This window comes from Sciurus vulgaris (genome assembly GCF_902686455.1).
Source record: "Sciurus vulgaris genome assembly, chromosome: 11".
Lineage (NCBI taxonomy): Eukaryota > Metazoa > Chordata > Mammalia > Rodentia > Sciuridae > Sciurus > Sciurus vulgaris.
This window is the reverse complement of record NC_136472.1, coordinates 76436446-76461997: the sequence shown is the minus strand read 5'-3', so window position 1 is coordinate 76461997 and position 25552 is coordinate 76436446. Positions and strand designations below refer to the sequence as shown.

The 25552-nt window shown below is 47.1% G+C and overlaps 1 protein-coding gene across 9 annotated transcripts in view; it reads left to right on the top strand.

Annotated features, from left to right (window-relative positions):
- Nucleotides 1–25552, top strand: part of TENM4 (teneurin transmembrane protein 4) — a 737381-nt gene that overhangs the window by 221983 nt on the left and 489846 nt on the right. For 8 of the 9 annotated variants that reach the window (XM_079105080.1, XM_079105086.1, XM_079105077.1 and 5 more), the window contains exon 3: nt 20953–21054. In XM_079105080.1, coding sequence (XP_078961206.1) covers nt 21045–21054 — 10 coding nt within the window. In that variant the 5' untranslated portion in view covers nt 20953–21044. Of the gene's footprint in view, nt 1–20952; nt 21055–23091; nt 23916–25552 lie in introns of those variants that run through there. The other variant, XM_079105083.1, reaches the window with a different exon arrangement.

The window sequence follows — 25552 nt, the reverse complement described above, 5'->3', positions numbered from 1 at the left end:
TCACTTCCCCTAGATAACTTTTGCTGAGAAGGGTAGGCCCCTTTATAGAAGGCTTTTTTTTCCCCTAGGCAGCCACCTATGAGGACTCTGCCTTCCTTCAGCCTGGAGGTCTCTGGTTGTTTAAGAAGGTCCCTGGGCAGAGAGTGCCCCCCTTGCTATGAGTCTCCTTTCCTGGTTTGCCTTCCCCCGCCTCTCCCTGGTCTGCAAGGGACACAGGCTTGTGAAAGAGATGACTGTTTGTTTTATAACAGGAGCTTAACATGATTCATTTCAGATTCCCCAAGGACTTTTGTAAAGTTTGGACTGAGTCATAATATATTTTTTATTAAACTCCAAGACCCAACAAGCAGGAAGCTCTGTTCGACAACATAATATAACTGATGTACTGCAAAGCGGCTTTTTATGGGTGAGTCCTCAAGCTGCTCCAGAAATCCTCTGGCCTCTCCTATCACCGCCTGATTCTGGAGGGAGATTAAAAGGGCTTTGGAGACTCGTCATCCCACCCCCGACCACTGCCACATGCACCCACGTACACATATATAACACACGTGCACATGCGTACAAGGCCCTGTCCCTCTTAATGCCACAGCTAAAAGCTGAGAATCTCAGGACAGAGCAACTCCCATTCCAGACCCTCCCAATTGCCTAACATGTTCTGCAGAACACAGAAATACCCAAAGGGCAACACTTGAGCAGGGGCGACTGCTCCCTACTCACCCCGAGAGTGTAGGACAGTGATTCTCAAAGGGAGGTCTTGGGCCAGCAGCAGCGGTGTCACATGGAACTTCTGTGAAACACAAATTCTGAGGCCCTATCCCACACCTACTCAGTCACAAGTTCTGGGGTTGAGCCTGGCAATTTGTGTTTGAAGGGAATTTCCAGGAGATTTGGGTGCTTGCTGAAGTTTGAGAACCACTGGCACAGGGGGCTCACTACTCAAAGTGTGGTCTCTAGACCAGCAGCCTCAGCAGCCTCAGCAGCCTCCGCATTACCTGGCAGCTTGTTGGAAATGCAGGCTCGAGGGCCTACCCCAGACCATTCCATTCAGAATCCATATTTTAGCAAGACCTCCAGTCGAATCCCATCCATATCAAAGTTCGAGAAACACTACTGTAGCCACCACTGGACTCAGGGATTTCTGCTGGGCGCATGACTTTTCTGAGCCTCGTGTCTTGACGGCACACTGGATTGGTGCATGGCAAGTCTGTGCTAGCTCTCGATTGAGCCCAGGGTTGGGGGAATGCCTGCCTCCCACAGACCCAGCTGCACAGAGGTGCAGAGAACCTTCCTTCCTGCCTCTCCCTGGTGATCCTGTGACCTCCTGCCCCTCAGACCCTCACCCTCCCTAGTGACAGGGGCTGTGTTCTTGCAGCCCTCCCCCCTTGTGTTTCTGCTCTTTCTCATGATTAAATGTCCTCTGGAGCACTTGCTGGAGTTCTCTGTGCTGTGAAAAGGCTCAGATGGTTTCCCCTTTGAAGTGTTTCATTTCTTTGTTTAAATTCAGCATTGCCCTCTGATTGGGGCACATCCAGTGACCTTAGAGTACAAATCATAAAACATTTCTTCAGGACCATTCAAAACAGACCCCAGAATCCACCATATGGAGATGTGTTTGAGTACAGCAGTTAGGTACACACTCCTAAACCTCCCCATGCATGGGGGTGCTTTAAAAAAGGACAAAACAGGACACCTAGAGTCTGATGAATTGCTGAAAAGAACTAAAAGTGACCTCAGCAGCATGGATACTTGCACTTTCCTGCCTCCTACCATGTCAAAGATCTGTGACAAGGGGCACACAGTCGGCTCAGTACCCCGTAGGTAATGTAGTGAGGCCAGAATCAAATGTGGAGCTCTAGACAGAGCCAGGGTGAGGGGGACAGAAATCCACTGTTCTCTCCTGGAGCCACAGAAGGGGAGTTAGAGGAACAAAACCCTCCCAGCCTCCAGGCCCTAGACAAGCAGTTATTTCCCTTCGGCGAGCCTATGGTTTAAACAGGTATCCGATCAGGTCTGCCTGCCTGCACAGAGGGGCCCTCACACCTTGTTGGTCAGAAAAGTAGTTTGGAAATAAGATCCAAGAGCCCTGAAAATGTCTGTATCCTTTGACCCAGTAATTCTACTTCTGGGAATCTGTCCTAAGAAAATAATCTGAAATTCAGACAAAAACGTGTCCCCATGGGTGTTCATGGCAGCTTTATTTACGAGCAAAAAATTGGAAAACCACTCAATGCTCTGCTTCAGGGAATTGGTTAGGTAAATTATGGTTCATTCAGAGAATGGAATATTTTGCAGCCGTGAAAAATGATGTTTACAGAACTTTTAATGACAAGGGGAAATGTTTATAGCATACCATCTAGCACAAAAGGCAGGATGTAAAATCACACACATGCTGGAAGATCTCAGCCATGTGCAGTAATTATGGAAAATGGCAGGAAGGAAAAGCACCCTGGAAAACTGTTCAGAGTGGTGGTCTCTGGGGAGGAAGGCCAGGGATGATGTTTCTCTTTTCTTTCCACTTTTCTGGGGTTTTGTCTACATTTGGAAACTATTGCTGATCGGTGTTAAGTGTTTATTTGAGGCGATGACAGAAAAAAGCAGCAATGGTCTGAAACTGAGCGAGGACTGGAATGGCCGTCTTTCCTCCTGAACATGCATTGCTTCTGAAATCAGAGGGAAAAATTAAATAAACATTATTTACCAAATAAAAATCAAATCAAAATAAATAAATAAGACGTCCCTGTGGAGTAAGGCCCCTGCTCCTACAAGAAGTGATTGCCTGTTTCCAGCTTATCATTTTTCGGGAATCTGAGAAAACCAACCACTGTGAAATTGACTTCTAACTGATCTTAATTGAGATGAGTCCAAATGCAAGGATCAGAAATGAAATTCAGGCCAGGCAGCCCTGGGCAGTCAATGGCCCTGCACTGTCCCAGATGGTAGAGGAGCTAGCAGGGGTATCTCACAGCTCCGGGTCCCACTTTCTGCCTTTCAGGGGTAACTCTGAGGCCCTGCCACCCATTGGCTGAGTTTTTTCGCCAGCTGAGAGCTGAGTGCTGGTTGATCTCGGGGAACCTGGGCCAGCATTCCCTCCCCAGCCCACCGCCCCCGGACCCCCACCCTCTCTCATGTACAGGCACATCGGGTGCTTCCTCCCCTCTGCCCAAGGTATGTGACATTTAGTGGTGTCACAAGTAGGTGCCACGCTAGGCCTCTAGCGTGCGTACTTCGATTTCCACAAAGACCTTAGGAAGTGTCACCAAGCCTCGCTTTAGAGTGTAACAAACTCCATTAAGCCTTCTTCCTTCCACCTGCTTATGTAGCTCATGTGATTCGGGGGTGAGCCTGTCTTCACTGGGAATCCCTCCAACTTTTGATGACCAGTTCTCTTAATGTTCGCTTTAAGCAGGCTGCAGGGTGCCTAGGACAGTCCCAGTCTTCCCAGGTCTCCCTGCCACCTTGTCCTACTTGCCACCTTGGTGTCTGCCCTCTTTCCCTCTCATCCTCCTTTCAGGTGTCCCCCACACCCCACATCCAGCAGTCCAGTGTCTGACACCTTCATGGCTTTCTCAGTAGAATAATATAACTCTTCTTTGCCTAAACCCTGGAGGCCTCCCCTTCCATGCCCAAACGGGCTTATTAGTGCTGCCTTTTTTATTTTTTCAGGGAAAGATCTCTCTCTCTCTCTCTCTCTCTCTCTCTCTCTCTCTCTCTCTCTTTAATTTTACTTTTACAGACTGCATTTTGATTCATTGTATAAAAATGGGGTACAACTTTTCTTTGGGGATAAGGATGCCCAGATTGCCTGGCTAAGGTGAGGATGGAACATGTGAAGCCTTTAGCAGAGTACCCAAGAATGGCAAGTATTGAGAGCATGTCAACGATTACTCTGTCATGGTGATGATTATTGTTAAATGTCGGTTGGCTCCTTTTCCTCTGTGATGCAGGGCCCCTCTCAATGCATCCTCCTTCCAGAGTTAATGAATGCCAGGTGTCCTGGACAGTACAAGGTCACTAGAGTCAATGCATCTAGGTCTTTGCCACCTCCTAAGTTGGTCCCACACTCTGTGATTAGCGTCCCTGAACCTCAGTTTTCTTCTCTATAAAATGAGGAGGATAACATCAGTCTCAAAGGCTACTTGGGAGGATTAAATGAGCACATGTATTTTGAAAGTGCCTGACTCAGAATATGCAGCAGCAAACATGACTTCCTTTCCCTTCTTTGGAAGTGTTTTTCATGGAGCAGAGCCATGAGTTTGATAAAAAGCAGACATTGCAGACACTCAGCTGTGTTTCTTCAGTAGGACTTTCCAAGGCTAGTCTGCTGTGAAAGTGTTACCTGAGCACCTCCTATGAACCCAGGGCTTGGTGGGGATGCAGAGGAAACATAAAATGTGATCTGGTGACATGTCAACTGTGGCTTGATGGGATCAGATGCTGGTACAAGCAGAGCTGCCCCTGCAGAGAGAGAGCTCACCTGATAACCCAATTCTTGAGTCCTGTGTTAGTCAGCATTATACAGAGAAATGGAACCAACATGGAGAGATGTAAAGAGATGCGTTATGAAGCATCAACCCACACGATTGTGGAGGTTGAGAAGTCCCACAATCTGCTGTTTGCCAGGAGGCCCAGGAAAGCCAGTGGTATACTTCCAGTTCACCCAAGGACCTGAGAATAGGGATCACTGGTGTCTGGGGACAGGAGAGGATAGATCTTCCAGATCGAGCTGAGAACAAATTCACCCTTCCTCTGCTTTTTTGTTCTCTTCAGGTCCTCATGGGATTGGATGATGCCCACTCACATTGATAAGGACAGTGACGATGACAAGGTTTACTTAGTCTGCAGATTCAGTGCTAATCTCTTCCAGAAATACACTCATAGACACACCCAGAAGCATCTTACCAGCTATCTGGGTACCTTTAGCCTAGTTGAGTCTGCACATAAAATTAACTATCCTCTGAGTCCCCAGGTCAGGGACAGCTTTCAAGGAAATGTTTCTTTTCAGGTAGGTAGAGCAATACAACCCAGACAGCCCTCCCAAACTGTTAGCTGCATATTAGTCTGCAGGGACTAATATCATAACATAATTAGTATAGCGGTGCTCCCAGCTTAATTAAAAATGCTGCATATGAGGGGCAGTTAATGAGAAATGCAAGGTTTGATGATTCAGAACTGCTGAGATTTAGCAGTTTAGTGGGCGTAGCGAGGAAGCGTTGGATTTATTTCCTTTTGCTGTTCTCTTTGTGCATCTGGACAGGAAGGGGTCTGAAAGGAATTGCTCACAGTATGTACAGTTAGCGAACTTTGATTATCTGGAGGTCCCTTGGCTTTCTGGAACACTGCTGGGGGCCAGCCAAGCAGGAAACAAAAAAAGCCTTGGAGCCAATAAAACACATTTCAATTTGTGCACCAGTCTTTTTGCTTTTCTGACAACAAATCCACTCAACCCATACTCACAAGCTATCTGTTGATACTTACTTTATACAAAATATTAATAGGCCAGGTGATTTGATTTCCCAAGCATTAGCAAAAGAGCGGTCATGTGTCCAACCATGGGGGCGGGGCCTGCAGAGGTGCCTGGCTTTGCACCCCCATGCAGTCAGGAGAGGTCTCCCAGGCACAGGGTATGTTTTGAGAACAGGAGAGATAAGGATGTATGAATCTCTGCTCTAAAGGGGCTTACAGTTTAGGGGCAGACAGATGTTGTCTCAGTCAAGGATCTTGAGTTCAGACAACAGAAGCTATTCTGGCTAGTTGGAACCAGAAAAGGATTTGGTACAGGATATTAGGTGGCTTGCAAACTTTCCAGGAATGCCAGGGACTCAAGCTTAGATACTACAGAACTAGAGAAGCAGCCAGCACAGCATAGGACTGTTATAATGGAATCCCCTTTGTCCTTACTCCTTGGGACTCAGAAGTCTAGGAATGACACAGTGGAACCTACACCACTCCATCCAGATCAACAAACTCCAGTGTGCTGGCAGGAAGATCTCATTTACCTGAGCACTGTCCCCATCTGCTGCAAGAATACGCAGCCTTGACAGTCCTGCAGTCTCGCCAGGAAGGATGCTGTGTCCTTGACAGCTGTTCACTCCTGTGAACCAGGAGGGGGTGGAAGTGAGTCTTGGTGTCTGCTACAAATGTAGGCAGATGATTGATGGTCAGCAGGCTACATCCATTGTAGAGTCATGTTCTACCTCAATTCTGGACAGGACAAAGAAGACAAGAAGTGACATTTGGTCCGGGGAAGAGGAGGGTGGGGGTGGAGAGATTCTGGGAATTGAACTCAAGAATGTTATACTTCTGAGCTACATCTTCAACTCTTTTTATTTTATTTTGAGACAGGATCTCACTAAGTTTTAGGCTGATTATAAACTCATGATCTTCCTGCCTCAGCATCCTGGGGACTTAGACTGCTGGTATGTGCCACTGTGCCCAGCTGCTGTATGCACCTTCTTCTTATCCAGAGAGTCAAACAAATCTCTGCAAGCTAAAGGAAAGAATGAGGACAGGGCTGGATGTGGTGGTATATACCTGCAATCCTGGTGACCTGGGAGACTGAAGCAAGAGGATCGCAAAGTTAAGGCCAGCTTCAGCAATTTAGCAAGATCCTGTCCCAAAATTTAAAAAAAAAAAAAAAAAATGGGAACGTAGCTTGGTGGTAAAGGGCCCCTGGGTTCAAGCCTCACTACAAAATAAAGTGGGGGGGAGGGGGCCTAGCAGGAAGGTGCTAGTAAGAGGAAAAAGTCATTTTCACAGAGCCTCAGGCCAATGATCAATTTTAAACATGACAAACTCAACATGCATTTGTATTTGTATATTTATTTATATTCATATATTCATATGCAGAAGCTGTCACTATGGTCTGTTTCCCATTTCCTTCTCTCACTTTCCAGTCCCTTTTCTCTGCCTTCCCAAACTTTCCTGACCCGTGTTCCATTGGAACTTGTTGATCCCATTAACTAGATCATAACCATGGATGCTGATTATTGTCGATAGTGTTACTGTTAAGGTCTTAGCTTCCCCTTTCTGGGTACCTACTACTTGTCAGACCACACAACCAAGAGGACAGTTGAATTCTGACTGTCCCCAGCCCATAGACCTCAGTCCCACATCTCACACTTGGTTCTCTCTACAGTGGACCACCCTGCCTTTTGGAATTTAATTAGAATGCTTGTCGGGGGGCCTCTGGTAGAGTTTTTAGTCTTCTCCTCTTAGTATTATGATAAGGCCACATGGCTTCACTGAGCCTGATTCCAGCTCTTTAGTTCTGGAAATCTTATTGCTGCAGCAGGTGCTTCCATCTCGCCTTGCCAGTCCTCCTGGCCAGCTGCCCTCCAACAAGGAAAAAAGCCCCCCAAATACTCTCCTGGCACAGATATGGGAAAAGGCTTCCTGGGCACACTGTTTCTTTTCCTAAGGGAAGAACCAGCTTTGGGAAATAAGCCCACCTCCATTCCCACGTAGCAATTATGTGCATAATTACATTCTAGCAGGTGTCACTTAAGAGGGTGAAACCCATTAAGAGTTCAAATGAGAAAACAGAAAGGAGCCTCTGAGAAAGCCCAGGAAAGACGCTTTCTGCAGTGGTGGAGGGGGTGAGTACATGGAGGTTTCCTGAGCGTCCGCCAGGCCCCTGCTTTCCTCTAAGTGATGGCCCGGCCCGAGCAGGACCCTGTGTGCAAAGGTGAGCAGGCCTGAGCTGAACCAGTGAAAAGCTGAGCTTAGCCCATGCAGTGAATTCCCCAAGGCCTCTTAGCCACAGTGTGGAATAATGCCTTTACAGGAAATGCTTGTATACAGCACTCTGTGTTCCATTTGAAATTCATACAGATGTAAACCTTCTTTTGGTTGTTTTTTTTTTTTTTTTTTTCCTCCTAACTTTCAGGGTCCCCAGCACACAGCAAGTATCCAATAAATAGCTGACAGTCTTTTTTTTTTTTTTTTTTTCTCCACCTCAGTACTAGGGATTAACCCAGGGACACTTTACCACTGAGTTATATCCCCAGTCCATTTTAGTTTTTATTTTGAGACAAAATCTCACTAAGTTGTGGAGGGTCTCACTAAGATGCTGAGGCTGGTCGACTTTGCCATCCTTCTGCCTCAACCAGTCGAGTCTCTGGTATTATACGTATGTGCCACCAAGTCCAGCATGACAGGCTTCTTTATCACCGTTCTTTCCCTATTGCTCAAAAGATGAACAGAGTTCACAGGGAAAGAAGATCTGAGGAGAAAGTGCCAGGTACAGGCAAGCTTACTTAGGTCGACATTTTTTAACCTATTGCCAGTCTCTGTACCTCTCTTCAGGGTCCCTTACGTGTTCCTGCCTCAGCAGAACGTATGACCCAGAACCCTAAACCCCTGGGTTGAAGCCCTTGGCTATGTGACCTTGAGCAAGTAACTCACCTCTTCTGAGTTTTGGGTTCCACTTTGAATGGTATCCAGGGCTAATGCTTCCTGCTTTCCTTAAACCTCAGAGTTGGGTAAATCAAACATGGTAGCAAATGACTTTCTACATGTCACAACTGCCCTCAAGTAGGTCTCACAATCCCTATTTCACTGATAAGGAAATAGAAAACTGATAGATGTTAAAAAACTTTCCAAGCTAGAAAGTGGGTACCTTCATGGAAGGCCCTGCAGCTGGGGATCATGTCTGTGTATTCATCCAGTAGATTTGATGTTGTGGCTAGTACATAGCAGGTGCTAAATAAGCACTTTTCAATGACAGCCTCTAAAGATGGTAACCTTTCAATTCATCTCCAATTTTAAATTTAAAAGAAAAAAAATTACTAATTTAGGTCTAACATTTCTTTTGCTCTAAATTTTATTTCTTTGATTACTAGAGAAACTGAACATTTTTTCCATGTGTGTATTCAGTCAACACACTTCTTGTATAACTGGCCCCTGCCCGTTCCCAATTTATTTGGTGGAGAGTACTAAACGCTTTTCCTGATCATTTGCACTAGATAATTACTGAATGCATAATAACTCTCTCCTGTCTTCCATGCTACAAATATTTATCCAGTTTGATGTCCTTTTTTAATTATTTTATGTCCTTTTTCCTCTTTTTCTTTCTTTTATGTTTTGCAGAATTATAGAATAAACTTAATTTCCGTTCATGATAAGTTATATCATTAGCATGCCAAAATCCCAGCCAAGGTTTGGAAGCAAGTTTCCCCAGGCAACACATACCATTCTTTACCCCAACGAGCTGGGCAGGTTGAAAGAAGTATCAAAAGCAGAGGAAGGTAAAAGCAGCCACACAATGCAGCTCTAAACCCACAGGCTCCTGCTTGACAGCCGGAAGACAAATCTCCCGTACCATAAACATATGCTTGGCTTATGTGTGTTTTGCTGTACACACTTGGTTTTGATCTCAGTCAAAAGGCCCAGAAGTTTTCAAAGTTCTGCTTGGTAATGCCCATCTCCCTGCCCACTGCCCATGTCACCTTTGGCCAAATGTCACAAGGTCAGAAAACATGAGACTGGGGTGATTGACAGATGAGGACAAGAATGCTCTGGGTTTGGCTTTACTGTGGTACCTGCATTGCTATCCATTTGTCATGGGTGCTCACAACCACCAGTGGTAGGGGTGTAGGTGATGATAGGATTTCCACTCTCTGGCAAGGAAACTGAGGCCCATGAGCTTGTTCATGGTCCCCATGGCAGCCACAGGCAGAGGCTGGAGTGTCAGAGCTGCAGTTTCTTCTGCTCTAATGAATGAATCTGGGACAGTCTTGACCACGTTCAGCACCCAAAGTCCAGCTCTAGAAAGAGAAGGCCTTCTCACTGCTTCGAAGCTCTTCAGTTCTAAACTTCTGGAGAAGATCTTGAATGGAGATGCTCCTCCAGAGAGGGTGAGGTAACATCGTAAAAGAAGGAAGAGCGGCCAATGACGGGCGTTTCTGAAAACGGTCTTCAAGCCAGGACCTAAATGCCAGCTTTGCCATCAAGCCTTCCTTCATTCAACAGGATCTGTCCTTTTCCTAGAAGCTTAGAGTCTATCTGAAGAGAAAGTGGAACACCTAAGCCACTATAGAAGTATGCTCTGGCACTGGCATTCATTCACTCAACAAATATTTATAACTGAGGACCTACTCTGTGCCAAGCACCACCTAGTATAACAGCGAGTACAACAGGCTACAATCATGAAGCATCCATGGCAGCCAGGGAGAGAGACAGTGAACAAGCTGATACACACAGAATGTGGGGTGCTGGAGCCCTGGAGTGGCGAGTAGGGTGGTCAGGAGTGGACAGCAATGTGCAGTGTGGAACAGAGAAATGAGGGGTCCATTCTGCTTGGAGTGGTGGCTCAAAGAGACTCTCAAGGGGAAGTTTTCTATGCTAATAGGACCTGACTTCTAATGGGGTTCCAGGCAGCCAAGGGAGGGACAGTATTTTTGGCAAAGGAAGAAACAAAAGCAGAGGCTTAGAGTGTGGAGAGGTGTGGCCTAGTTTAGGAAACTGCAAGCAAGTCTGGTGTGGCAAGAGGAACGGAGGAAAAGCCAGGACTTGACGCTGGAGAGGCAGGTTGTGGCCAGACCTGAGGGCTCTGTGGTGTTGCAAGGGCCAAGGACACCAGTGACGGTATAGAGGCTGCCATGACCACAGACCACGGCTACTGGCAGAGCTGTTGGCCAGTGGCCCCAGCAGACACAGGCATGGCTTTCGTGAGCAAGAAATGGTTAGAAACACAAGGGCCACTTCCAATAGCCTGCACACCAGTCACTAACCTGGAGAAGCACGTTAGATGACGTCCAGTGGGCCTCCTGCAAAACCTTTCGAGAACACTCCCAAACTGCCAAGGTCATAAAAACAAGTATGAGAAATTGTCACCAGCCCAGAGGTGTCTGAGGACACCTGAGACTGAATATAATGTGGTATGCATGTGGGATGCTGGACAGAAAGAGACATTAGGTAGAACTAAAGAAATCAGAATCAGCTAAGGATGTTAGTTTATACTAAATAAAATACCGATATTGGCTCATTAGTTGTAATGAACGAATCATGCTATTACCAGGTGCTATTGGGGGGAAACTAGACAGGGGGTGTAGGGGAACTTTTGTACTATCTTCCTTAATTTCTCTGTAAATCCTTAACTGTTTTTTAAAGCATCAAAGTCAGGGCATAGCAAAAATTGGAAAAATAAAATGGGGAAACCCATTTTGTAACCCCAAGTTTCCTTGCTCCTCCCAGCTTAATTCTTTCCCTTCCATCTTGATTCCTCCCCCAACGAGGTTTTCAGCTTCCCCAAGGTGGGAGTGGCAAGGGTGTCCACAGGGGTGGGCACAGGAGACTGAGAAGGTGGGCAGGGATGCTGAGGCGGAGACAGGCTGTGGTGGAGTCTGGGCCCCGGCTTCCTCCCTGGGCCAATGGAGGTTTCCAGGGAGGTGAGGCATGTGGCAGTTCATTAACAGTCCCGCTGTTCCACACCTGGTGGTCCTTTCCACTCCTATGGGGGACATTGGTCTGGGAAGCTTGGGTCAGTCAATAAAAGGCCACCTGTGACAAGAGCTTGCACAGAGGCAGGAAGCAAATGCACCAGGGATCCCAGAGCCCTCTGTCCTGACTGTGGGAAGCTGACCTCTGCTGTGAGACTGGCCCACCACCCGTGGGGCTTGTTCATGTGGACAGCTCGAAAGTCTTTGTCCCTTCATTTCTGGTGGTATTTTTTTTTCCTCCTGCCTGTGTCTTTCTGTTTATAGATACTTTTTTTTTTTAATGTTAATTCTTTATTGCTAACAAAAAATGTCCTCTCAGTAATGGCTGAAATGTTCTTCCATTGTATCCCTGTCACCATTCTCCCTTACTCTTCTGAGCCTGGCAGGGCCAGTGCTAACCCTTCACAATTTTAAGTGTCCACACAGACAAGACCCAAACAAGCCACATGCCAAGAAGACTTCATTGTCTCACCAACTCTTCTGGGAGATAGCTTTCTTGGTCACAGTTCTTTGGAGAAGAGCTGTGTCTCTTTTCTCAGTTTCATTAAGCTCCTGGCTCCCTGTAGTGAGGCAGGCCTTCCCCACACCCCAACCTGACAAAGGATCCCAAAGTTTTACCGCAGAGCTACTTGGCATCAGTGATTGCTTCTTCACTACCAACTCATAGCATTCGAGCCCTACCCCACCCCACCCCTCCACCACAGCAAGGACCTGACTGTGTCCTTACCCTCTTCCCTCCAGGCCTGCTTCCTACCCTCACAAGTGCCCCAGAATAGCACTTCTTCCTGCAGGGCTTCTCTGCCATGGTGAGTTCCTGGCAGTTCCCACAGGCTTCCTGGCCTAGCCCAGGCACTGAGTCTGAGCACTCCTGGTGCTGGGTCTGCAGAGTAGTAGTTCTATCTGAAGATTCTCCCTCAGTACCAAGTCCAGCCCAAGTCCAGGCAGAAAAATAGAAGCCACTCTAAGTCTCTCAACTAAGAGAATGTAATACAGAAAATTGATCACACAGTTGATGGCACATCTAGGGAGCTAAATCATGTAAGTTGAAGCAGCCCAGACATCGGCAGGAGCAGGCAGCCACTATCACTTCTGGGCTGGAGGGACAATGAGAGGAGGGGCTACTTCCAGATCTCAGAAACTGGGACAATCCACAGGAGCTAGAACCATCTTGTAGGGTGACTGTCAGGACCTGAAACAGCAGAGATTGTAGGACTGCTAATGAGCACGCTGTCCAAGACGGAGCAAGAAAAGTGGCGATGCTGGCTGCTCTCTTTTTACTTCCAATCTTCTGCCAGTGTCTTTCATTAGATAAATCTGCCCAGAATGCAGTAAGCAAGGGATGCTGAGCAGAGGAGGGAAGTGTAGAGAAAGAATCTGGGAACAAATGACAAATGACTGGCACAGTGTCCAGTCACACTTCTCACCTGTAACCACCCACCTTTGTTCAAGACTGTGCGGGCCCCCACCCATTCCAGAAAACCCCTACACTTTTCTAATTCTATCTCTAATCAAGATAGTGGCATCTGAACAAAGGCATCGTGTTCTTATGTGATCTCCTAGGTAGAACAAACGGGGAGAGATCAGGGTGCTCTTTGGCTTTGGGAAGGGGATGAGCTCTGCAGCACTCTGTGGTCATCAATCTTGCTTCTGTGTGTAATTGCACTCCTCGGTCCTTTGGAGAAGAGCTGTGCCTCTTTTCTCTTGTAGGATCTTCCAGGCATACTGGTTCTGCTCATTCTTACAGCCCTAGAGGCTCAGCTATACCTCGAGCAATTATCTTCTGCTCTACAAGACCAAATCCATAACCCATGCCCGGCTATCCAGCCACGTTCTGCCTGTGAGGGCCAGAGGCTGCTAAACTGCGTCAAGAGCTTTCAGCTCTTGTCTGAGGTGGTTAATCAGTTCCAGCCTGCCTCCCCTTACGTGGCCTTTCTCCTCCTCTCGTAGCTGGGAGCCCTTGCGGCTGGTGTGGGAGCTCTGGACGGAGGCGAATGTGGAAAGGAAAAGTCCAAGGGCAGAATAGAAAAAACAAAGGCCCCTAAGTTTGTGCAGCCAAGAAAACAACATAAAACGTGAGAAAGGATTTGGGCTGAGCTTTCTTGTTTTGTTTTGGAGCATTTCAAGGGGCCAGGCATGCAGTTATGTTTGGATTGGGAAGAAAGGCATAACTGTGCAGAAGAAAATCCTTTTCAGATTTTATTCTGGCTGTTACTGTATTAAAGAAAGCACCAAGAGGATTACCCTGGGTATGAGGCTGCTGCAGCCAGACAGGAGGGGCCTGTCTCTTCCTGGGACATGTTTAGACAGCATTGGAGCCAGGGGGCTTGCTTGGCCCTTGGTCCCCAGGCTGGTAAATACAGAGCCACTGGGAGCCTTTTCCTGATCTTGATGGCAACGACAATTATTAAATATTAATAACAGTGCTAGTTAAGATTGTTGGTTCAAGGTGGCAGAACCCCAGAGCATCCTACTCAGAACAGAGGTCTTGCCTACCATCCTGGAGAATGCCAGGAGTTGCACCTTCCAGTCAGAGGAAAGACAGGGATGCAGTGGAATTGTGAGAGGAGTTTCAGTTCTGTCACATTCGTTCTGTCCCTTCTGCCGCTTTGGTCTGCTTCTCTTGGGCTGTGTGCTTCCTTCTCTCACTGCAGATCAACTTTCCTCCCTATGTGAGCGTCCTAGGGCTGCCTTACCAAAACGCCATAAGCCAGTGGCTTCAGCAACCGACACTTGTTGACTCAGAGTTCTGGAGGCAAACACTCGGAGATCAAGGCGTCACCAGGGCATGCTCCCTGGAGGGACTGGGAAAGAACTCCTTCAGCCTTCTCTCCCGGCCACTGGACGTTCCTTGGCTTGTGACAGCAAAGAACAGAGAATGCTGGAGGGTCTTTCATTGGCGATTAAATCTCTCCGTATGGTATTCTCCCTGGGTGCACATCTGCCTCTGCCCAAATCTCCCCCTTTCCTCTGGAGAACAGTCATACTGGATTTTAACTTGATTATCTCTATAAAGACCTCATCTCCAAATAAGGTCCCTTTCTGAGGTACTGGGTGTTTAGACTCCATGTATCTGTTTTAGAAGACTCAAGTCAGACCATAACACCCACATGACCATAAATAGCCCTCAGTTTTTACCTTTTACAATTTTCACTACTGAACACTACATTCTTTGTTGCTTCCTGTTTTCAAAAATCCCAGGAAGAATTCTAATAGGTCCATCTTTTATCCAATTCTGATCTCAAGGGAAACAAGGAACCCAGAAGTACAATTAACCTGTACTTCTTTTGCAGGTGCCCAGCCCTGAACCAGTGGATGATGGTCAGGGAGGCAAGATTCTTTAAACCTATGACACTTCTTATAGGACCCATGTAGCTACCTGCCCGATCAGCTTATTAATGCTGGGTAAAGTCACCCCGCAAATCACAATGGCCTATAACAACAAAGGGTTCATCCTCTCATAGTCCACCTCCTCTTTGGGCAGTAGAGATGGTGGGAAAGGGAGGGGGTCTCTACTCAAAGTTTTCCAGGGACCAGGATGAGGCACCAACCGTGCTGATCATTGTCCTTGTGTGAAAGAGAATGTTGGAGGGTCTTTCATTGGCAATTAAGTCTTCCACTTGGAGTTAATACAATCCTGCTTACAACTCACTGGCTGCAACTAGTGACATGGCCTTATCAGGGCATGCAGTCTCGCTGTGTGCCTGGAAAATAGCCAGAAATTGCACAAAGAGTACAGATGGCTCTCAGAACCCTAGGACTGGAACAGTATAAAAGAGGATTCCCAGGAAAAGGGAGATGTTTCACCAGAATGAGGGGGAGAACTGCACAGGTAACTTAGCAAGTAATACAGGGGCATCTGGGACCAAGGAAAGAGCAACAGGAAGACAGTGGGGTGTGGAAAACATGGTTTGGCTAGAGCACAGAGGGTCTGAGGTGAGGCTGGGAAGGCAGCCAGGCTGGGTGGTAAAGAGAGCTTCTTGCTGCAGGGAGGAGTCTGGATTTTGTCTCAAAGACAATGTGGGAGCAATAAGGGCTTTGAGTCAGAAATGGCAGGGTCAGATCGCACTTTAGGAATAGCTTTGGTACCCTGACAGTATGTAGGGGGAATCAAAGAGCCCTAGACCTGGTCAGGGGTCGGGTTATGCCACGACCTAGTGGTAGAATTAGCCAGGCCATGACTTGGCGTAAGAGTGCAATTAGATATGATAAGTACAACACAGATGGCTTCGTGGAACTGCTGGCATCTGCACTGTCTCCTGAAGGGCAGCCAGAAGAGGGTCTGGGGGCCACGGAAGGAGTGAGGGTCATCACAGGCTGACACAGCTAAGCAGAGGCCCAGAGGTCTGGGAGGGCTCCAGTGGTTGAAAACCAGAGTTCGTGTATTTTCTCCTGCACTTTCAAATCCCAGAATTTTCAATGGTTTACTTGAAGAGTTTTATTAGGTAAATAAAAGCAAGTTTCAAAAACATTGGTAAAAGTCTCCACAGATGCCACAAACTTTATTAGGTTGCTCTTGAACACTTGTGGCTCTTTAAAAACCAACTATTTGCCAGACGTGGGGGCGCATGCCTGTAATCCCAGAGGCTGGGGAGGCTGAGGCAGGAGGATCATGAATCCAAAGCCAGCCTCGACAACTTAGTGAGACCATAAGCAACTTAGTGAGACCCTGTCTCAAAATAAAAAATAAAAAGTGCTGGAGATGTGGCTCAGTGGTTAAGCACAAGTGGGTTCAATCCCTGGTACAAAAAAAAAAAAAAAATTGTTCCCCTGCCAGGCACTTCCTGTGACGCCATTCTTGCAGGTAGAGATTCTGTGTGTGTCTGTGAACACAAGATCTCTCTCTCTGGTGAGAGCCCAAGGACTTTTCTCTTACTCCCAGGCAGTGCGCTGATGCCCCTCCCCACCTGCTCCACTTGACCTTCTCTCTGACAGACCTCCCTTCAATAGCCCTGATCCTCAGTTGTTTCACAGATGAGCCTACACATGGTTCAGATTTTGGCAGCAAACCCTTGGAGACTTTGTGAGCCATAGCTTTCCATGGCTGACATTGAGAACCACTTGTGTGTATCAGAGGAAGAATCACAAGAGAGAATATCAAGTGGAAACCTGGCCTCACTCTCCAGATAGATGGGAAAACAGCCAATGCAGTCTACCCAGCTTTCCTGCACCAGCAGAGGCAGACACATCCTCACCATGCCATGTCGGAGCTGGCTGGTTTGACCCACTGAGGACCTGTGGATCAACTTCTTTCATGCCTTTGTGAATGACGATGCCCAGTTAAAAATTCACAGGAAGATTGCAAAAAGGCATCTGCTGCCTTTATTTCCCTCTGTGTACATTAAAAATGTTCAGCCACTCTACACGAAAAATTCCCTTGTGCCATGTGGCTCATGAGCTGGTCTTCCAAGTTCAGGGCAAAGAGAAGTCAAGGTGGGAGGGAGGAGTGGGGCAGGGGAGGGCACACAGGGATTTGTATCTGAATCTGTTTTGAGCACGGCATTACAGACTTCTCCACCCCTTTGGCATGCTCTCTGAAGGAGGTGCCATTCTGTGTCTCTGGTTGAGTCTCCTGGTGAGTTTGTGGGTGGGGGAGTGTGTGTGTGTGTGTGTTTTTCTCTTTAATCTGAAAATTGGTCTTGGAGTCCACAAGCAGCAGCAGCAGCTGCAGCTGCCATAATTAAAATGAAATAACCTGCTTCCCTCGGTGCTTAGGGACAAAGGCTTAAAAAAGATCCATATTGTAAATGAACTCAGGAATGTGGTGGATCTTTCTTGTTTACAACAAGAAAGTTGCAACAAGTTCTATGGCTTTGCTGTTTTCTGAAGTCAAAGGGAAAGAAGAGAATTAACCTTTACTGGGCATTTATCCTGACCCCAGGCACTGTCCTGGCTGTCCCAACTGTGTAAGAGAGGGCTTGGATCCAGTTTTGAGGCTTCACAACTTTCCCCTACATACCCACTTCAGTATCTTTTTGGCCCTCAGATCTCTCCACCTGGTCTGAGTCCATACAGAGAGCTGGAAGGATTGGCATTATTAAGACGTTATTGAATACATTGGCACATGTAATTGACTTGGATTAGAAACCAAAGCTCTTAGCAAAGCAAGAAGATGAAGTATTCTGTGCTAATGATTTACATGATAATGAGATGGTTTTCAGAGGATTGGATGTGTTCTTGAAGGTGTTCCTTAAAGTCACTCTTCAAACCAGTCTGGGAATAGAAAATCCCAGAAGTTCTACAGACCCTGGTTTATTTGGATCTCAAAATAAGGCAGCAAAGGTAGAAGGAGCCAAGTCTGTGCTAGAAATTGAGATAATATCTCAAAGGAGCTCCCGGCATGGTGGGAAAAAGACATGAAGACAACTAATTCTAAGACGCTGGTCATAAGGGCAAGGTCAAGGGTATAAACAATTTGCTATTAATTCAGCACTTTTTTTCCCCCAAATCCCTATCACCAGCTGATTTTGTGAGCAGAGTAGCCTCACTGAAAAGCAACACCCATTATGTTAAACAAAAAATGATAAGAAGAAATTGTTACACTGCCCATTATTATGTATGCACTAAGGGTCTGGTGTTTATTCTTTGTAATTCATTATTTTAATTCCTGTTTAATAATAAGGAGACATAAGAAGTTTGTCCCAGGTCACATAGCTGATGACTGACTGAGGTGTGATTCAGACCCACTCTGTTGGCTCTTGCCTGGACACCAGGCTTCCTCTCCCAAAATCTGCACCCTTGATTGCCAGGTATATAACACAGCTCTCATCGTGTCCCGTGTTTAGAATGAGAAATATTTTTTTTCTGGAAGAAGGAAGAGGAGGAGGAGGGAAAAGAGCAGGAAGGGAGGGGCAGTGGAAGAGGAGGGGGAAGAGGAAGAAGAAGATAAAAGTTTTAATACATCTTGGTGGGAGAGATTCACAATCATCACCTCCGGGCTACTGGTGCAAGGACCAGATCCAGGTGCATTGCAAGTCCTCCAAGCTGCCCTCCCTGAACAGCCCTGTCAGCCAGGAGTATGGAAATGCTGGCTTTCACACTAACATTCTGCATGGCCCCGCAGGTTCCAGTATGTCCAAAAGATGTTGCTCTGAATCTCTAAGTTCACTGCTCCTGTCAGCACAGCTTAGCTGAGAAGAGAGAGACAAAAGTGAGCACTCCTTGCCAGGGACGTGGGCGGTTGTCTGCCTCCTTTGAAATTCTCTGCAAGAAACTGCAGTGTTGTTTGAGACCCACCTCCAGGAGTATCTTGTCTCCTTGATCTGTGGACTCTTTGGGGGAAGCTAACAGAAGCAAATGGTTCTGTGCTTAACTCCACCTGGGCTGCCACTAAGAGCAGTCCAGGAAAAGATCAAGCTCCACACACTCCAGGGCAGGCAGAAAGGGTTCTGGGAGAGGGCCGGTGTGGCAGGCAGGCAGGTGTCGTTTGCAGGGTCACAGCATGCTCACCTGGAAAGGAAAAGAACAGGGCTCAAGTCTCCTCTTCCCTGTTTCCCAACTGGGGGATTAGGGACAAGCATCTTAGATTCACCAAAGCCTCTTTTCCTCATCAGCAAGTCAGAAAGGATAATGTGTGCTTCGTGCAGTTGTTCAGAAGGTTAAATGAGATCAAAACACCTAATAGCCTGCCCAATACCAGCAGCACACAATCAGGAACTTCTTGCTCCAGGTGACTCCCTTCCAGTTCCTACTGTGCAAGACTTGCCAAATTCAGCTGACTATTTCAGATCTCCAATTATGGCACATCTTTGCTCGACAGCCCTTGATGGCTCCCTATTACTAAATGATGACCATTCTCTGACTTGGCATTCGGGGCCCTTTCCTTAGAAGCCCTCATCCTGTCTGTTATGACGCCCTTCACTTGCCGCTACATAATCCACACACTCCAGAATGAAAGCACCCTCATTCTTTGTCATGGTTTCTGCTCCTGTGCCTTTACTCCATCATGTGGAGTCGCTGCCCTGTCCCCACACCTAACACCATCTCTCATGCAGGTGATCTCTCCATGCCTCATCCTCTCTCTAGGCCTCACCTGTATGTCTCATGAAACTACAAGACAGTTTCATGAGAGAATTCAGTAGAGTTGTTTGTGGCTGTGCCATGTTCTCCTTGCCAGCTTCCTGAAGACAGGATTTGGTTCTGAGCCATCAGTGTATCCTGCACAGCCCCTAACACTCAGCATATGAATGAATGAATGAATGAATGAATGAATGAATGAATGAGTGAATGAATGAATGAATGAGCGAGTAGTGAAAGAATGCCCTAACCCCTTCCTAACTGAATTTCCTCTGAATAGAATGCTAGTGTATAAATACTTCTAAAACCTTTTCAGCAATCTGTATTTTGGTATTATTAATAGTCACCATGATGCTTATTGGTGATACTTTGAAAAAGAAGAAATTTGGGAATGAGGACTGAAAAGGAAATACATTTAAAAAAGGAGTTGAGGGTCTTATTACTATACCACAGCCCCATCGGCCATCTGCCCACGGTGCTCAGCACCTGATCCCCGAGGGTGGAGAATGGATAACCCTGCACTTGGGCAGAGGCTGGCAATCATTCCTGCCTAATAGAGTTATTCTGTGTATAGAATAATTAGAGTTTACACTAAAGAAACATATGAAGTACGGGTAAAGCTAACAAAATTTCACACTTAGGAGAATTTTGCTTTTAATGGGAATTACTAGTCATTCCTCACCTTAAAAGAGACAATAATGACTTCTTAGATAGTTTCCTATGTAGATATGGCAAATAGATATTCAGGGAGTTTCTCAAATAATGACTTAAAAAAAAAAAAAAAAAAACCAAGAAACTCAGACACCTAAGTGCCTTCTTCTTCAGGCTGTGGGTCTTTCATACAAAGAGGCATTCTGTAGTATTTTCGTATGGATGATGGTATAGTACAGGGAAAAGGTCATGGACCGCAACTCCTTGAGTACCTGTGTTCAAATCCCTGTTTCTCCTCTTGCAATGACCTGAGACAAATGACTTAAAACCCTTAAGCCTCTCTCTACCCTTCTTTTGAAAGGGATAGGATTTTTTATGTTGATTTGACAAACCTTTACTGTATAAAGGCCTTGACCTTGGGCTCCACACCTCCTTCAAGGCTCACAGTCTTTGTTCATCAAACTCAGTCTCTACTCTGCTCCAAGGCCTGTGCCGCATGCCTGGGTTGCAAAGAGGGCTGTCTGCAGTCCCTGTCCTGGCAGGGGTAGGTCCACCTGAGGAAACATGTACATCATAACAACTGTAAGGCGAGACCATGGCTCCCGTAGCACAAAAGAGATGGAGAAGAGAGGAAGGTACCCCTGAGCCTTCCAGGAAGGCTGAGTAGAAGGTGTCTGTGGGGCTTGCAGGGGACTCGAATCCCATTTGCTTCTAATCTAAATGGTGGGGAGGGGCATCCCCATCTCCCCACTGGTGTGCATTGCAATGACCGCTGGGGAGAGGTCTGTGAGACAGGGCACGGGGCATCTTACCACCTCACTTAGTCGACCTCTGTTTTCTGCTTCAACAGAAAGGATTCCACCTAGTCCTCCAGGATCCAATGGCCTTGGAGAGAGGGCTACAGGGCCCACGGACACTATTGACTCTTCCGAACGTGCTGACATGGAGCCAGGTCAGTCCCCTCTCAGCTCTGACTTTCTGTCATCAACCGCAAACCTGTGGCCTTGATGAGAAATAGGTCTTGGAAACTAAAGCATGCAAACTTTTTGGTTGGAGGCTTTTGCCACTAGGCAGCCTAGGAAGTGGAGGAACTCAGGCAAAAGGGGAGGTGACCCTCTCTGGGAGCAGATGCACCAAGAAGACTGGTGTGGGGCAAAGGCTATTAGAAACGGACCTGGCGACCAGCACGGTGCTGGGAGGACATGGTGGGCAGATGTTGGGAGTCCAGTGGAGGTATAAAGGCGGTGCTGGCAGCCAGGAGGCAATATGCAGATCTGTCCAAGAACATAGAGGAAGGGTGGCCATCAGGCTCATCCTAGGGTCCAGGAGACCAGAGTGCAGAGCCTGGAGTTGCTGATGGGATCAAAAGCAGAAATGAGAATGGAGTAGAGAGAAGGGAGTGGAAGGCTGTCAGGCGGCAGGTACTCCAGGGGCCAGGAGGGCTCCCTGAAAGCTTTTCTTCATATTTCTGTGCAGAATAGCAATGATAAAAAGCCATAGGAAACTCCTGGGTTGTACGGGGAGAGTGGCATGAGAAGAACATGGCCCAGAGAGGGCTAGAATCGTATATACAACCTGATCACCATGAGGGCGGCTGAGGAAGCGGAGGAAGGAGTGAGGGCAGAGGGAGCAGTCCTTTACTGGAGGCCTACTGTGGATATTCTTGTAACAAGCCCTGTTTCTTATCCTCTGAACAGTCTTGCAAGGTGAAGTACGAGTCTTGTTAGGCTCTGTTATGCTGCAGTAATAAATTAACTCTAGAATCCCAGTGGCTTAACACTGCAAAGTTATATTTCTTACTCAGGCTTTGTGTCTAACCCAGATGGGTGGAGAGCTATGTTCTGCTAGCGTCTCAGAGCCCAGGCTGATGAAACCTCTACTCTGTTGTTTGTGTGCTGCCTGGAACATGTGGCCACCTTGGTCTCCATAGAAGGGGAAGAAATAGCTGGAGGTGCTGGCTGTTAACTGTTCCAGTCCAGAAGTGACACACGGCCCCCTGGCCAGAACCAGTCCCCATAGACCCTGCCTGATTTCTAGGGTTTCTGGGAATGTGGGAAAGATATGGATATTTGATGAGCTCTAACTGCCTCTGTCAGAGTAGATTTTATTCTTTCTCCTCTGTAGTTCAGGAACTGAGGCTCAGAGACATTAACTCTCTTGACCAAGGTCTCCCAATTAAAGTATGTGAGGCTCGGACCTTCCATAACCTCTGCTTCAATTCCATATTTGGCTATTCACCAAAGCCAGATGGAATAGCTACCGTAGGCCTGCAAAGAACAGAAACAAAGGGAGCCTCCACTCTCCGCCTGAAAGGTGTGTGACTGCGGACTGAGGTGCATGCCCTGCAGTGCAGACAGGTGGTCCTCCCGCAGACCCTCGGGAGCTTTAGCTCGGTGTACAAAGGGACTTTTATTGAGGCATTGGCCAAGTACTTGATTTACACATCTCACCTCCCACAACCCCAGGAGGTGGTTCTTATGGCCCCTTTTTTAAGATAAGAAAGCCAAATATTGCTCAGCAAAGAAAGCTGAAAGTCACCCTCTCAGTCTCATTCATGCTCTGTGCAATGATGATGCAAAAGTAATATTGAGAAGGTCACTGAATCTAGCCCCCACCCCATCCAAACCAAGAAATGTGGTCTCTTCTTCTCTGCTTTTCCCTCTCTGACTTGGGTCTTCTCTGCCTGTTTCCCCAGTGCCCTGCATGTGTCAATGCTATGGGGACGCAGCTGTCAGCTCTGGCAGAGGGAGCTCCTGCAGCTTCAGGACTGGCTTGCTCATATTCCCTTCCTGGTGCTGCCCACAGAGCTGAGCTTGAGAGGCTGCACTCATCTTAAGCAAGGGGAGGGGACATTGTGTAAATATGTTAAGTATAGGATCTGAGACTGGCAGGGTACGGCTGCATCTGAGCCTTGACATCAGCGGGTTCTTCTTCTTGGAAGGTTCTTGCTTTTTCTCCAGCCTCACCTCCCACCATCCCATCCTTTGCATGGAGTGCTGTATTTATACTCTGCCCCCTTATTCTACCCTGTGATCACCAACTCTGCCCCCAAACCAATTCCAGTCCCAGTCTCAGCCTGGACTGTTGTGTTGCGTGCTCATTGGGCTCTGCTTCCCCTTCCCTCTGCATCTCACACATTGGTGACAGGTACAGCAACATTCAGGTCACACCGCTCCCCTGCTCAGACCTTCCTGTGACTTCCCATCCGTGCAGAGGAAGAGCCAAAGGCCTTCTTCTCTCTCTACCATACTTACATGATCCTACCTGGCTTCCTTTCCCACCCAGCTCTCTGTGTACCCGTTTCACGCTGTGACCTCTTTGCTGTTCTACAAGCCATAAAGACTCTCCTGCCTCAGAGCAGAAAGCATAGAAGCCTTTTTCCAGTCTTGGGTAAAATTCTTCTGGCAGACAGAATAGCAGCAAACAGACGGGACATCATCATCCAAGTGAGCAGAGCGTGGCTGGGTTAGAAGACCCAAGCACCAGTGTGTTCACTCTTCCAGGAACTACAGAGAACAGAGTGGTGGAAAAGACTAGTGGAGGTGAGGGCAGGGTCTTCCCAACCAGCCTGTGCAAAGGAACAGTCCTCCCAGTCCAGGTCTTCCTAGGACCCTCTTTGAACTTTTTTTATGCAGCATTTATCTCTACTGACGTGTTATATGTTACTCGATGAGCTCAATTGTCTATTTTCTGACTTCTCCCATTAGAACATAAGTTCCATGATGGCCGGGACCTACTTTATGCCATGCTCTGCAGTGTTCTTAGGCCTGGCCCTTGGCAGACACTCAGTAAAGCAGACACGGAGCAGACTAAGTGAGTGAATGAACAAACAGTTGAACAACAGGTTCTATTGTTACCATCGCTACTGCTCAACCATCCTGCTGCTACCTGTGCTGTGCCCTCTTCCCAGGATATCCCTATTGTCCTTCTCCCCCAGCACTCCCCCGCCTGCCCAAGAGGCTGCCTGTGGCACACTGTACAGCATTATCCATCCATCTCACGAGCCCAGGGAGTTTCAAAGTCAAGAATAGCTCCTGGTCTTTGAGCCTCAAGTGCCTGCCACAAGGTGAGGACCCAGTTACAGTTTGTTGGCCTGAGCTGAGTGGCTCAGAACTTCATCCAGAATTGCAGCCCAGGGGACCTTTCCCTCCTCCTCTGCAGGCCCTCTTCACCTGCAGTCAGGCGGCAGAGCCCTTGTTGCCAGCTCAGCCTCCTCCAGTTTAACGCCTGCCTTGGAGATCAGGATGAGGAGGTAAATGGGACACTAATGAAATTCAGAGAGAAAACTAAATTGGGAGGTGTTGCAAACAACATGCAGGAGGGAGGCATGATTTAAAAGGATCTCTCCAGAGCAGCAGAGAGAGAAAGGCATGTAAACAGCCCGAAGTCAGCTTCATACAGGCCCACCTCCGATTCCAATATGCGTGGCAACCTGTAGGAATCCCATGAACTCAGGGGCTTTGCTTTCCAATCTTTCCAGTAGGGACTTTTAATCAATGGACTCATGTATTCATTCATGCCTTCTGACCCGCTTACCAAAAAGGATCTAAGGAGGTGAACAATTTAAAGTTAATTAATTAAATAATGAACACCAAAAGCATTAAGTGCAAAAATTAAGGTAGAAATAAGGCAGAAAACATGAAAATTGAAAAGAGATCAGTAGAATGAAGGAAAGGGATCGGGGGAGGGAAGAAAGTGAGGGAAATGGAAAACTGGGGGGTGATATTGTACAAATCATATTGTGTTGTGCACATGTAGGAATGCATAACAACAAATTCCCACCATCATGTATGACTACTAGGCACCGTTTTAAAAAATTATGGAGATGAGGAGGAATGAAGAAAAAAGGGAAGGAGGGAAGATAAAGAGATGACCAAGGCCCACTCAGGAAGGGGTTCCTGGGAAAGGGATTGGAAACCAGAGCCTGGAGGATGGCAAAGGCCTGGTGACAAGCCAGCGGGGCTGTGGACCTGAAGACCTTCAAGGATGGAGGAGCCCTGATCAGATATGGTAATAATGACCAGTGCCTCAGAGACTTTCAGATCCACTGTCCATTCCCTCTGGTACAGGCATTAACTGTTTGCTGCTCACCAAGGACCCCACAGGGCATTTTTCTCTCAGCATGTCATTAAAGGCTCTCAGCATCTTGGAAGGTGTCCCTTTAAAGTTTACTTTAGAGGTGAGCCATGGAGGCACAGAGACTGAATTATTTCTTTAACCAACAATGCCAGAACTAAAGGGTACCCACATGCAAAGGCATGAAACTGGACCCTTCCTCACACAATATATAAAGAAACTAATTCAAAATGAATCATCAATCTAAATGTAAGAACTAAAACTATAAACCTTTAGTTGAAAACAGGCATAAATGTTCATAACCTTGGATTAGACAATGATTTGGTACATACAAAAGGGGAGATGGAGAAAAAAATAGATTGAACTTCTTGCAC